Genomic DNA, 13,427 nt, shown 5'->3' on the forward strand with positions numbered 1-13,427 from the left:
TATTCGAAAACGAAATAATTTAATCAATAGTGGCTGATTTGTGTTTAATTTGAAATACAAAGAAACGCTTACAACCGATGTTTTTACAGGAATTTCAGTTTGCTGTGGTCATTCGATACTGTTACCTGGATTTTGATGGTTGCTATTTTGTTTTGATGAAATCAACGTGCTGTGCTAATAAATAATTTAGGCTATATCCCTTTATTGTGTGGGAGTATTGTCTAAAATTGTAACGCCTATTGATGAATCCACAAGAGTATCCAAGCAAGAAAGATAAGAGACGTCGTGCACAAAATCCAAATCTTAGTGAGGCGCCAGACAAAAAAATTGAACAAACAAAATATAATTTTTCTTTGGCCCGGATTGTAGATGTTTTACTGTTTAAACAGAATGGGTAAAATATGATGATAGGCGTAAGAAGAATTTATTGGTTTGAATTGAAATTTATTTACTTAGTAATAATAATATCTCATTCAGACTGAAAGCAGATGGTGTGTTTTGGACCTAATCCGCGTTTCTGGCAAATCCCTATTTGCATTCCACCGCTACCGAACATGTGCAATGAAAAATTCAACTTACTCTCTCTTAGCATTTCTGACAAGTCTCGCACGGCTGCATTTTGCCTCCGATAAATCCTTCTCATTTAAATTTCAAATCGTCTATTATCTCTAAGAATCTTTGTAAAATGATCTATCCGCAGGTGTATTGAGTTTCATGCTTCCGAACGGAAAGATAAAACTCGTTCACCTCTTCAGAAGTTCGACGTCCAGAACGTACGAGATTATTAATTTCAGAAATGAGTGGTCCGCAAACCGTCGACGTACGGGCACGTTCCATCAAACAGAACAAGCATTGCGACTGGCATTTATGTTCGCCAACGCTTGAGAGCCCAACTAAACATTTGTCTTTATTCTTCCAATTGGCTGGATGGTGACCGCGGTTGTTACCCGTCATTGCAAGCAACAGAAAGACTCGAGAAAAGGCAGACTTCAAACAAAACACCCGACCCCCGCGCCGAACGCCTAGACTGCAAAAGAGAAACTCTCTCGCGGCCCCCTCCATCGCCCCCCTTTTGAATTACTTTCATTCACTAAACATAAACACTCCATACCGGGCACTTCAAAACTAACTCTATTTTATTTCCGCCATTGCCTCGGCACAATCAACGACCCCCCATTTTTTTTCTTGTTCTCGATCTCTCCCTCTCTTTCAGGCGAATGCACCTTAATTAGGCGGCAGAAGGGCACCCTTGAACCAACTTGCAGTTTATATATTTTCAGAAATAAAATAATAAATCAATAATTGGTTTTCCAGCACTTATGATCTTTGGAGGGTTTTTGTAAATGACATAGAAAATAAGTTGAACTTCATTATTTATTTACAGTAGTGGCCATAACTATATCAACTTATTAAAATATGTTAATTATTTTTTCTGTTATTGTTGTGTGTACTATGCATTAATGTAATTTTATTCTCTACAACCTGAAATGGGACATGCTGAAATTAATTCAAGGACTGTAACAAAATAGTTAGTGTATGGGGGTTCGTTTGACCCCAAACTTACAAGAAAAACCATAGTTTCTACTAAAAATATGAAAGTCCAAAATTTGACTAAGATCATATTTACTGAACCACTAAACCGCGAAGACGAATAGTTTTTGGTAACAAGTCTAAATTTAATTTATAAAAAATGATAGTTCTTCTTATGTAAAATATCCTACAGGAGAAAAACTACACAAAAAGTTTGTTACATCTACAGATTCTATATTTAATTTATAAAAAAATGATGGTTCTGCTTATGTAAAAGATCCTACCGGGACAAAATTGCATAAAAAGTGTAATATACCCACAGTAAAATATGATGGCAGATCAATTACATCTATGGGGATGCTTCAGTTCTTCTGGCGTAGGCCGCCTTAGACTGATTTATGAAAAAGGTATATATTACACAACAATTTGCTTCTATATATTCAAGAAATGATGTTCTTAATAAATATGTTTCAACATTAAAACGATCCCATTCCAAAATTGTGATATTAGTTAAAAGACCAAAGATGTTTTGTCTTGCCCATCCCAAATTCCAGACATCAACCCTATAGAAAACATGAACCAAATAACCAAATTTATTACAAAAATTTTCAAAACAATTCAAGAAGCTTGAAAGAGTCTACATTCTTGACATATATTAAGAAAATGATCGAGTCTGTGCCATAGAGATGGGCCAAATTATAAAACAAAAATGACATTATACAAAGTGTTAATCTTAATTTGAATAACACAGATTTAATCATTAAATCTCTTTCAAATTGAAAGTTGCTATACTTATGTCCAGCTCAATTCATAAAAATATATATATAATATTTTATAGAATAGAATATGTTTTTTTATAATACTGAATAAAACAGCAATATAAATTAATGTTGTTTTAATAGTACACATAAAATAAAAGAGTTGTGGCTAAAATATGTATATTTTAATAATTCATAATTTTGATTTGATCTTCGTCCAAGTCCATGAAAACTTTTTGGTAAATAAGGATAAGAGGAGAAACCATAATACACTAAATTAATACAAAAGCTAAATATATCTATATATGTTTGGACTGTCTTGAACTCTAATGAACCATCGAATCTATCGAATCCATGTTAGTGTGGTAATTTAGTATTTTATTTATTAAAACAATAAAATGGTATTTACTGAACGTGACTTCGCTAATTTTGCCATTCAGCATGTTGTTTAATGACAAATATAATGTTACAATGTCAATGTGTCAATATCAAATTAAACATTGCAATAAATAAAACTGGGGCTGTCTAATTACTGAAATATAATGAATACAAAATTCATAAATGAGTTTAGGAATCTGTTTTAAGTCTTCGGTAATAGAATTTTAATTTGCATGTAGCCATTTAATATGAAAATACCTTCGTAAACTTTTTTATTTATAATTCAATTTTGATGAATAACACAGTTCCTTTGAGATTTACGAGACAAAAATGGAAGTTACTGTGATGGTATCGTGGTTCTCTCTAAATCAATAATTCAGCCACTGTCTCTTGGTCCATGGTCCGATGTCACAACACAAATTTTATAAAATTTACCTTGATCTACCAAATGAATGCCTTCCCCATCAATTAAATCATAAAATAAAATATCAAAAATCCTAAATAACGGATTGTGAGTATATGATATTATTGTGTGATTTACTTATTTTTTGGATGATCAGAAGATTTTCAAATTTTGAAGTATGAAGACTCATTTTCGATTTTAACATGTGCATCGGGCTTGTACGTTAAAAATGTATTAAATGAATGAAATAGTTGTTTCTAATTGTAAAAAGGTAATTTAAAATTTGTAAACAACATACAATCACTATTTTAATTCGATTAACTCAAAACTCCAAAGAATGAATGAAAAATGATTTCACTGTGGTAATTCAATTAACAAAAGAGAAATTCAATAGACTTACACCACACATCCGTCCAGCAGATAACAATATAACTAACAGTAACAATATAGCTTATAAATATTGATTCTCGTCCAATTGCTTTATGTGTTTAACAACCCCCAAACACAATCATAAAAACAAGGAGAAAAAAATAAATAAATAAAATGGACAGTTTCATATCTGGTCGGATTCGTTCGTACATAAAGATTGATGAGTTGACAATGACAAACGTTTGGAAGTATATAAAATTTTGCGTTTGAGAAAAGTGCACCTTCAACTGTCACTAAACGATTTGTCGGCAGGGTTCATTGCAACTGATCCTATAAAATCTATCAAAGCTCGTTAAAAAGCAAAGGCAGAGGACAACTATTAGTTTTCGGTAGTAACATTCCAGGCCGCAACTTTTACTGATCGAAGTGGTTTAGTTACGTCATGTCGGGTTTTTCTTTCTAATACTCCGCTAAAATAAATACTGCTGTCAGGTGGAGACAACGCTCTCTTAATTGTGATGAAACGGTGTTTCTTAAATGGCAATTTAACCGACAATGCTCTACGGCGTTCAATTAATTTATTCCCTTATTATTATCCGATGCACCTTATGCCCTTATTCTGTTTATACTTGTTTATTAAAATAACAGTTTTTATGCATGTTTTAATCGGCTTACCCTTAATTAACCTAATAGGGAACTGTGAGCAAAGCTGATAATTTGTAGATTATTTATAATGTCATTAAAAAAATAAAAGATACGAAGTGGATCGAAATAATTGTTGACTCTTTTGGGAGATTAAAGTCTGTTATGAGATCCTTCATTTATTGCTCATTAAAATATTGAGGAATTATTAAATTTGCTTCAAAGTCACTGTAGTTTTCTTCATGATGATTTTGTATCAGGAAGACTGCTGAAGGTTGTATGGGTGCTTCTCCAGAATGCTGTGCAGGTCTTGATGCTGAATCTAGATTAGTTGTTCCCAGTAATAACTTTGATATTTACGATACAAAATTACCAGTTATTGTACTGGTTTTGTGGTTCCCTTGAAATCATTGATACATCAAAATTTTGGCACCGTCTATTTTCCACTTATAGTTAGATTAACCTTACTCACTGAACGTTTTAGACATGAAATCTTTACTTATGCCTTTTATCAAAATTAAATCTGGATACGAGTAGTGACAGATACCTTTGAGAGGTTTATATTTGTTAAGAGATCATTCATTTGTTGCTCATTAAAACGTTGAGGAATTGTTAAATTTGCTTCAAAGGCACTGTAGTTTTCTTCATGCAACGTTGATGATTTTGTATCAGGAAGACTGCTGAAGGTTGGATGGGTATTCAGAATGCTGTGCAGGTCTTGATGCTGAATCTAGTTTAAGATATATTCATTTGTGCCTGTTGTGCCTAGTAATAACTTTGATATTTACGTGACAAAAATAGCAGTTATTATACTGGTTTTGTGGTTCCCTTGAAATCATTGATACGTCAAACTTTAGGCACCGTCTATTTCCCACTTGGAGTTAGATTAATCTGGCTCACTGGACTTTTTAGGCACGAAATCTTTACATATGCCTTTTATCAGAATTAAATCTGGATACAAGTAGTGACAGATTCCTTTGAGAGGGCTATATTTGTTAAGAGATCGTCCAGTTGTTGCTAATTAAAACGTTGAGGAATTATTAAACCTGCTTCAAAGGCACTGTAGTTTTCTTCATGCAACGTTGATGATTCTGTATCAGGGAGACTGTGGATGGGAATTGATACGTCAAATTTTAGTCACTGTCTATTTCCCACTAGTAGTTACATTAATCAGTTATTTTTATTCATAAAATCTTTACTTATGCTTTTTATTAGAATTAAAATATTCCTAATTAGATCATTCATTTATATAAAACTGTTAAACTTATTAATAAATAAAATAATGATGAATGATTTATTGTTGTGAAATTGCATTGCGTATTAAAATAATAAATTGTGAACCATCAAAAAGCACCACTTAAAAAGAAATCCAATTTGACGTCAATAAACGTAATAACAAAAAAAGAAACAAAACGTAACAACATAGAATCATTTAAATCTCTGATGCTGTCATTATATTTCAATTTGGTTTGAAATATGAATTTTTATTTCAGTCCTCCGATCATTTGACGGCGATACGTTAGTTTTAACGAATGTACAACGTACAGATATGGGAGCGTATTATTGCATCGCAAGCAACGGAGTACCACCGTCCGTCAGCAAAAGATTCCCCGTCATGGTCCATTGTAAGTATGCCAGATAATTGTGCCGTTGACGGGATCGTTCAGTTTCGTGTATTTTGCAGTCCAACCCCTGATAAGGGTGTCGAATCAGCTAGTGGCCGCCCCCATAGAAAGTGACGTTCTCGTACAGTGTTACGTCGAGGCATCGCCGAAGGCAATGAACCACTGGATGCGAGACAACGGTAAGCGCTATCCTCCTGGGTCCAGATTTACCGGCACATAGTCCACATATAGACTATTAGAGCATTGGTCCAATGCCTACATTTCAAATTATCAACAGCACCAGCGTGACAGCGATTACGGTTATTTTACTTTATACGTCAGGATAAAACCTAATTCATGTCCGACCCAACACATAAGTTAAATCGCATTACTTTATTTACGCAATACATAAATGTTTGTTTGATTTTTTTATACTGGCGTTGTTTATTGGACTTCGCTGTTTCCTCTTTTGATTTTTTTACGGCTGCATAAATCTTCAAAGGGTTTCATTAAATTAAAATTGTTTCGCAAGTTGTACCACCGTTCTCCGGTTAAATAATTAACTCGTAACGTCAAACTTAGAAATTTCAACATCACATCATTTTTAAGATAATAAAAACAAATAGAGGTTAATTAAATTAATTGTCCAATGTTATTCGCCGCGTTTTATTGAGGTCAAAGGCATAAACTTTTATTTATTCTGTTTACTGATAGCAAATTACATGTTCGCACTTTGGATTACACTGAAAATATGGGATTTTACTAACAAAAAATACCATATTTTAACAAAACTATTTTTTAAAATCAACGTTAAAGCTGTTTTTAATCCTAATGTACTAAAAAATTGGGTTGAAATAAATTAATTTTTTATCTTCGTGTTCAGTGATGATTCGTCAAAATGTCACGTGGTTTATTAATTTTAATTTTAAATAAATATTTAATTACGCAAATTTAACGGCAATGCAAATGAGACCACGAAATAATTTTAATTTTTTTATAATTTTAAACAGTAACATTTTTCTACAATCTGATCCAACATAACCTAACTCGCCTAATATATCCTAACCTAACCTAGCATATCTTAACTTTAAATAATAATGTAAGTAATAATTCTTATTATTATTTATATTATTATTGTATCTTTTATATTTTTTATTTGTTGTATTTTTTATTATTTATATTTAATTTTAAATAAAAATTTAATTACATCAATTTAATGTCAATGAAAACCTGACTTTTTTAAATTATTTTGGATCAATATAGTCATATTTCATTAGAATTTAACATTACTTATACTAACCTAATCTAACCTTACTTAATATATACCTGATTTATTAAATATTAAACTATGTAAATTTACTGTTAATGAAAATCAGGCCTCGGATAATTTTGAATTTTTATTTATTAGATTTTATGTCATATTCCCCTACAACCTAACCTAAAATAATCTTAGCTACCGTCAAAGAGAATCATTTTTTAATTTTAATATTAAAAAATATTTAATTTTATAATATGTGACAGTGGCAACATTTTCAGTCATATTTCACTCCAAATTCATCATAACCTAACTTAACCTAATCTAACCTATATTAACTTATCCTAACCTATCATAACCTAGTCTAATCTAATTTATTACACACTCGGCTTATTAATAAGTATTTAATTAGGTTAACAATAATGAACCTCAACTTTGAAATAGTTATAAATATACTTATTTTAGACATTTTAAGTCATATTTCCTATAATTTAACCCAACATAACCTATATTAGCCTAGCCTAATCTAACATAATAATTTTAGTTTTATTTTATTAAATATTAAACTATGTAAATTTACTGTTAATGAAAATCAGGCCTCGGATAATTTTGAATTTTTATTTATTAGATTTTAAGTCAAGTTCACCGACAATCTAATCTAAAATAATCTTATCTACCAAAGTGAATCGCTTCTTAATTGTAATATTAAAAAATATTTAATTTTATAAGATGTGACAGTGGCAACATTTTCAGTCATATTTCACTACAAATTCAACATAACCTAACCTATTCTAACTTAACCCAACATAACCTATATTAACCTAGCCTAATCTAACATAATAATTTTAATTTTATATTTATATTTAACTACGTAACAGTAATTACAACAATTATTTTAGACATTTTAAGTCATATTTCCTATAATTTAACCCAACATAACCTATCTTAACCTAGCCTAATCTAATATAATAATTTTAGTTTTATATTTATATTTAACTACGTAATAGTAATTACAATGACAACATTGAAATTATTTCAACTATATTTCCCTGTAACCTATCTCAACTCAATTTAGACTAACCTATTCTAACATATACCAACCTAATCTAACCTAACCTTATCTAATCTAACCTAGCCTATTTTTTATTATTATTATTATATATGATTTTCAATGTGCGTCGTTTCTAATTTTTAATTGAAAATAAATATGTAATGAGGTTGACAAAAATGAACTTCATCCCCGAAATAGTTTTTTAATTATTTTATAGTTATTTTTAATATTTTATGTCATATTTCCCTATAACTCAACTCAACCTAGATTAACCTAATCTAAAGTAACTAGGCTAATTAGGCTAATAATGAATCCAATCCCGAAATTGTTTGAAATCTTTTATGGTTCTTTTTAACATATTTCGTTATAATATGAACTAACACAACCTAACTTAATGTAACCTAGCCTAGCGCAACCTAACCTAACCTAATTTATCTTTAGCCTAATGCTTATTATTGTTTATCATTGGTATATAGTATATTTTTCAAACAGTACTGTATATTTACATGTTTAATACACACATTTTAGGCGAAAAACTAATATCCAACGACAAATACGTAATGGAAGAGACATACCTAAACGAATACTCCTTACTTATGAACTTGACAATACGAAAGCTCGAGAAAAGAGACTTCGGCGGCTACATTTGCCATTCGGTGAACGCCATGGGCAAAACGGAAGGAGTTGTACGATTGCAAGGTACTGTAAACACGTCCCGCGCCCATTTAATCCCGGCCCGTAACCCGTAAATATATTTCCAGAGCTGCATCTAATAGTGAAATCTACAAGTACGGCGAGCACACCGCGATACATAGAAACAAAGCCGAGGAAGCCGCCGCACAAAGACAAACCGAAAAAATGGAAACAATCAAAGAAAAAGGAAACTGGCGACAACAAAAACGACGAGGAACACGAAATGACCACACTACTGTTACCTGAGATACGAACGCAGCCTCCATTCCCAACAACAATACCCAGCGCTAGTAGATCGCCATCTTGGACGCTCCTACAAAGGAACAACGCTGGCTTGCCCTTCGATAGTTATAACTGTACTCTCATTGTATTTATTGTGTTTCAGTTTTATACTATTTATAGGGAGATCTAAATTGTGAACTACTACTAAAAAAAACGGCCATCGGTTTCGTATTGTCGAGTAATTTAATTGAAGGCTGTAGCGTTTCTCAACAAATGATTGTAGTTAATGGTTTAAGGTAAGTTTAAGAAAATTGATTGCTGGTGAACGTTACCACCTGCTACTTCTTACATTTGTTTTAAATTCAGGGTTCATTATACTTTTACCCATGTAGGTATGTGCATTTTTCTAAACAATATAAATGTAATAACCCTTCCCAGACTTATGGGATGTATAAATCAAATGTTAACTGTTTTAGAGCGAATTTGTTTGACTGCTTCGACGTTGCTTTAAAAGTGAACTGCTTTTTGGGTATGACTGAACAGATGGCCCTAATATTGATTGATTATACACGCTTTTGGCCGTTTTTTCCTCGAATTTATCATAACCAAACAGTAGCTATAAAATTTTATTAACCCTTATTAAATTCTTAACACCTTAGTACTCATTAATAAGGGTTAATACTATTACTGTAATTTCTACATGTATATTAAATCTTAGAACATTCGGAAGCAAGTAAAGGGATACAATTAAAGTTATAATATTTCAATATTTTAATATAAAATTTTAGTAAATTTATAGTCAAATTGATTGCGTACAATAATTATATCACTAGTAAGCAATCAATTTGATTTTGTCGAAAATTTATAATATAGAAAATGATTCTGGACGTCTTCCTGGCATAATCAAGAGGCTGGAATTCAGTTAAAGGCCATTCAGCCCATGTTATATATAACCAGTCTGGTTTTGCTGAGACAGGGTGTTTCAAAAATACATGCCTAGTGAATTTATATTTAATGCACATCGCCGTTTTTGACCCACCCTATAAAACAACTCATTTTGAGTTTCATATCAAAATGTCTTCCCTTGTAAGTCGTGATATACGTTTTATCGGGATGAAAATTTATATTTTGTGAATGTGGATAAAGAAATTTATTTACTTTGTTGTGTTAGTTTATACACTGTGTAATTAATAAAACTTAATTATGATTTTAAATTTGCTTTATTTTGAAGATGTAAAAGGCAAATTAACAGAAATGTGAATATTTAAAAAGATGTTAAAAATACGTTTAATCGACAACACAAATTGCAAAATATTTTCATCCTGTCTCAGAAATTTAAAGGACTTGCATTGTTCCCCAAGACAATCTAAGTTGTTTAAAATTCACGTATTTCAAATTCAAAAATGAATGTTTGACCCTTATATATTTAACGAAATTTACTTTACGACATTAAAATCTGACCAATCTATGTTTTTATACACCTACGTCAACAAAAAGCAACGACAATAAGTATCAGCAATTGCATATCACCATTGTTACCTAACATATCATTTAATCAGTTTTCGTGAACTTAATTAATTTTTTGTTAAATATATAAGGAAGATTATGTTATTAATTTAACCCTGTACATATTAAATTGAACATCAACTAATAATGACAATATATTATTCGTAAACTAACCTAATTTGTACCTAATATTTGTAACGACAATAGCATATTAAAAAAAAACTTCAAGTACCAATCAAAAACATAAAAGAAATCGAAACAATAATTTTAAAATTAATGTAACAAATCCTTAATGTCTTCCGAATTGATTACATATATTTTGTTTGTAATTTTATTTATTGTAAAATTACGGTGCTTCGAAAATGAATTAATTTTTGTAATAATGTTAGGCATAACCTATTGTTAAGAGAATTGTGTTAATATTATTTAAATTAATCTATATTCATATATAATAAAATATGTTGATAAATGTCAAGAATTATTTACTCCTTTACACATCCTTTTTGATTTTTTGCTTTAAAGAGTTGCTCTTTGAAGTGTAAAAACTAAGTAATTTTTGATGTTTATTAAAGAGCTTCGTATCATTTACAGGTTATAATTTTTGGTAGGATGTTTATTTAAAAATTGTTACCCATAAAATATAAAAATACGAAGTTATCGTGTAGGTGTTTTTTTAAAGAGATAAAAAGAACAATCAGACATTGTTTCATAGAGTAGTAAATATGTAATTAAGAGAAAATGTTACACAATAAATTTGTTATGTATTTATCGGTGTATAATGTAATGTATAAAAAAACATTATATCTATATTTACCTCAAACAAGTGCAGTTCTTGTACTAATGACAATAAATAAAATCAATAAACATTTATATAAACCAAACTGTGTTTTAATGAAATTTTAATAAAATTAATTGAATTAATAAATAATATAAAGGTCAATAATATCGAAAATTGGCGGAGAATTGCAGATTTCTGTCCTGTGCTGAAAATATAGATCAAGGTTTTTAAATCGACTATGAGAAATCGAAATAAAAAAACAAAAAAATTCTGAAACAGTTTTCTGCAACTGGTTAAAGTTACGTTAATACACCCTTTTATGAAATGTTGAATAACTATTTTAATATGAGGAAGGTGAATCACAACTTTGCCAACTTTGGCAAACTTTGGATGTTTGCATAAAGTTTCCTAAAATAAGTTAAACTAGTACTTCATAGAGGGACCTAGATATTTTTTTACTTTTTAATACTTTTAATTATGAGTAATACTGAGGACAATAATAAACCACTTTTCAATTTTCTAAAATTTTAACAATACATATTTTTAATCATTAATTTATTATACACAATTTTCTTTTCTTATTGTTTACTAAAATTACTCATCTAAAATAAAAACAATTTATACAGCGGAAAAACAAAAATTAGCAAAATTTTATCGAATGATTTTTCATCCGTGGACCATTTGCGCTGAAGGTGAACAAAAGCCCTTATTACGCAGTTTCCGGCAGTATTTTTCATGAAATGTACATTCATCAATCAGTAACTAACGGTATACGTATTCCTTTAGTTGATAATATTTTTCATCATGTCAGTTTGACACTGACACAGTCTTGAGTGTAGAATTAATTATGTGGTTAAATTAAAGGTTGGAAGAAATAAATTAATCTAATTAATTTTTTTAATAATATAACTTTTTTATATTAATTTATTCGGAATAGATAAATTTATTTTTAGCTTTCTTTCATCAAATTCTGTCAATTAAAAAAACTTTTTTTTGATTATCTCATAATTTAAATTTAATGTAATATTAATCATTGATTATTTTATTTTTGTCATCACAGGAAAAAAGTCAGTTAATGTTAATTAATTTATGTAGCAAATCATAAACAGTAAAATATTACGAATCAAAATTTTACTTTCAAAAATTAATCAATAAGTTCCTTTGCAGACTTTTAATTTCAAAACACCTTTATTTGTAGGGTTAAGAAACTCCCCTCTAGATGGCGAGGTGTTTCCGTAAGGAGGCCTAATTTGAAATTATATATTCGAATATTTTAATAATTAAATTTAGTGAATCAACCTTTAATTAATTTAAGACTTGTAATAAAAATCAATTTATTTGTAACCCTGTATGTAAATAATTAAATTTAAATTCTGGTCCTGGCGCCCCCTAGTGTCCTGAAAATGAATTAGTGTTTACTACAGAAATTCCTTTTACTGAAATAAATATGTCCAGTGTTTCAGGTTTCTCTTTACACATTTTCTGGTATAAAAGGTGTCTCCGTCTGCTGAAAATTACTGAAACTAAACAACCAAACAATTTCACAGCGGTTAAAATTTAATTGCCATTATAAGTTTAAAACTTCCGCGTTTTAGAAAGATCATTTTATTTAATTATAATTACAGAGAAGATATTTCTTAGATATCTTGTTATTTGTCTTTCAAATATAAATACCAAATGTTACCAAATGTAAGATTAGCAAGTTTATATGAATTATGATTAATAAATTAAAATAAAAAAATTGTTTAAATCTTTGGTTAAGTTTGTAAATTTTCAAATTCAAAGTATAAAACTTGTTTATTCCTTCTGAGATATTTTTATCAAATATTCCAATTAAATTTGTATTTTTAAATATATGTACAAGTATTACCGATGTTTTCTATTATAGACAGCATTACTAATTAGTAATCACATTAAAATAAATAGTAATTAACAGTTTGATTTATATCAGGGCATTTGATGTTTTATTTGTGTTTTTAGTACACTATAAACTATTTAAATAATTAAACTCAATTTATTTTTATCCATCCCCATTGACGTATTATTTAATAAAAGTATTACATTTAGCTTTAGTTTTTAATTCGTGTTGACATAACGTAATTCAGTTTACATCACATTCCAAGTTTTTGCGAGTTTTAACCTTCTATAAATTTGGATTTACGAGTAAAATCAGTTTGCTTTTATGTTTCCCTCTGATATTTATTTGACCATATTAATAATTCTATTTGAACATATCCT

The 13,427-nt window shown here is 29.6% G+C and overlaps 1 protein-coding gene across 1 annotated transcript in view; it reads left to right on the forward strand.

The window, feature by feature from the left end:
- The window catches only part of LOC109609531 (lachesin-like), a 120,970-nt gene extending 109,736 nt beyond the window's left edge, over positions 1–11,234 (forward strand). Inside the window, exons 6-9 of the mRNA XM_020026198.2 lie at positions 5,574–5,705; positions 5,765–5,884; positions 8,519–8,689; positions 8,752–11,234. Of these exons, the coding sequence (XP_019881757.2) occupies positions 5,574–5,705; positions 5,765–5,884; positions 8,519–8,689; positions 8,752–9,095 (767 nt within the window). The 3' untranslated portion in view covers positions 9,096–11,234. The remainder of the gene's footprint in view (positions 1–5,573; positions 5,706–5,764; positions 5,885–8,518; positions 8,690–8,751) is intronic.
- The last annotated feature ends 2,193 nt before the right edge of the window (positions 11,235–13,427 follow it).

The sequence above is a fragment of the Aethina tumida genome, chromosome 1 (assembly GCF_024364675.1).
Source record: "Aethina tumida isolate Nest 87 chromosome 1, icAetTumi1.1, whole genome shotgun sequence".
Lineage (NCBI taxonomy): Eukaryota > Metazoa > Arthropoda > Insecta > Coleoptera > Nitidulidae > Aethina > Aethina tumida.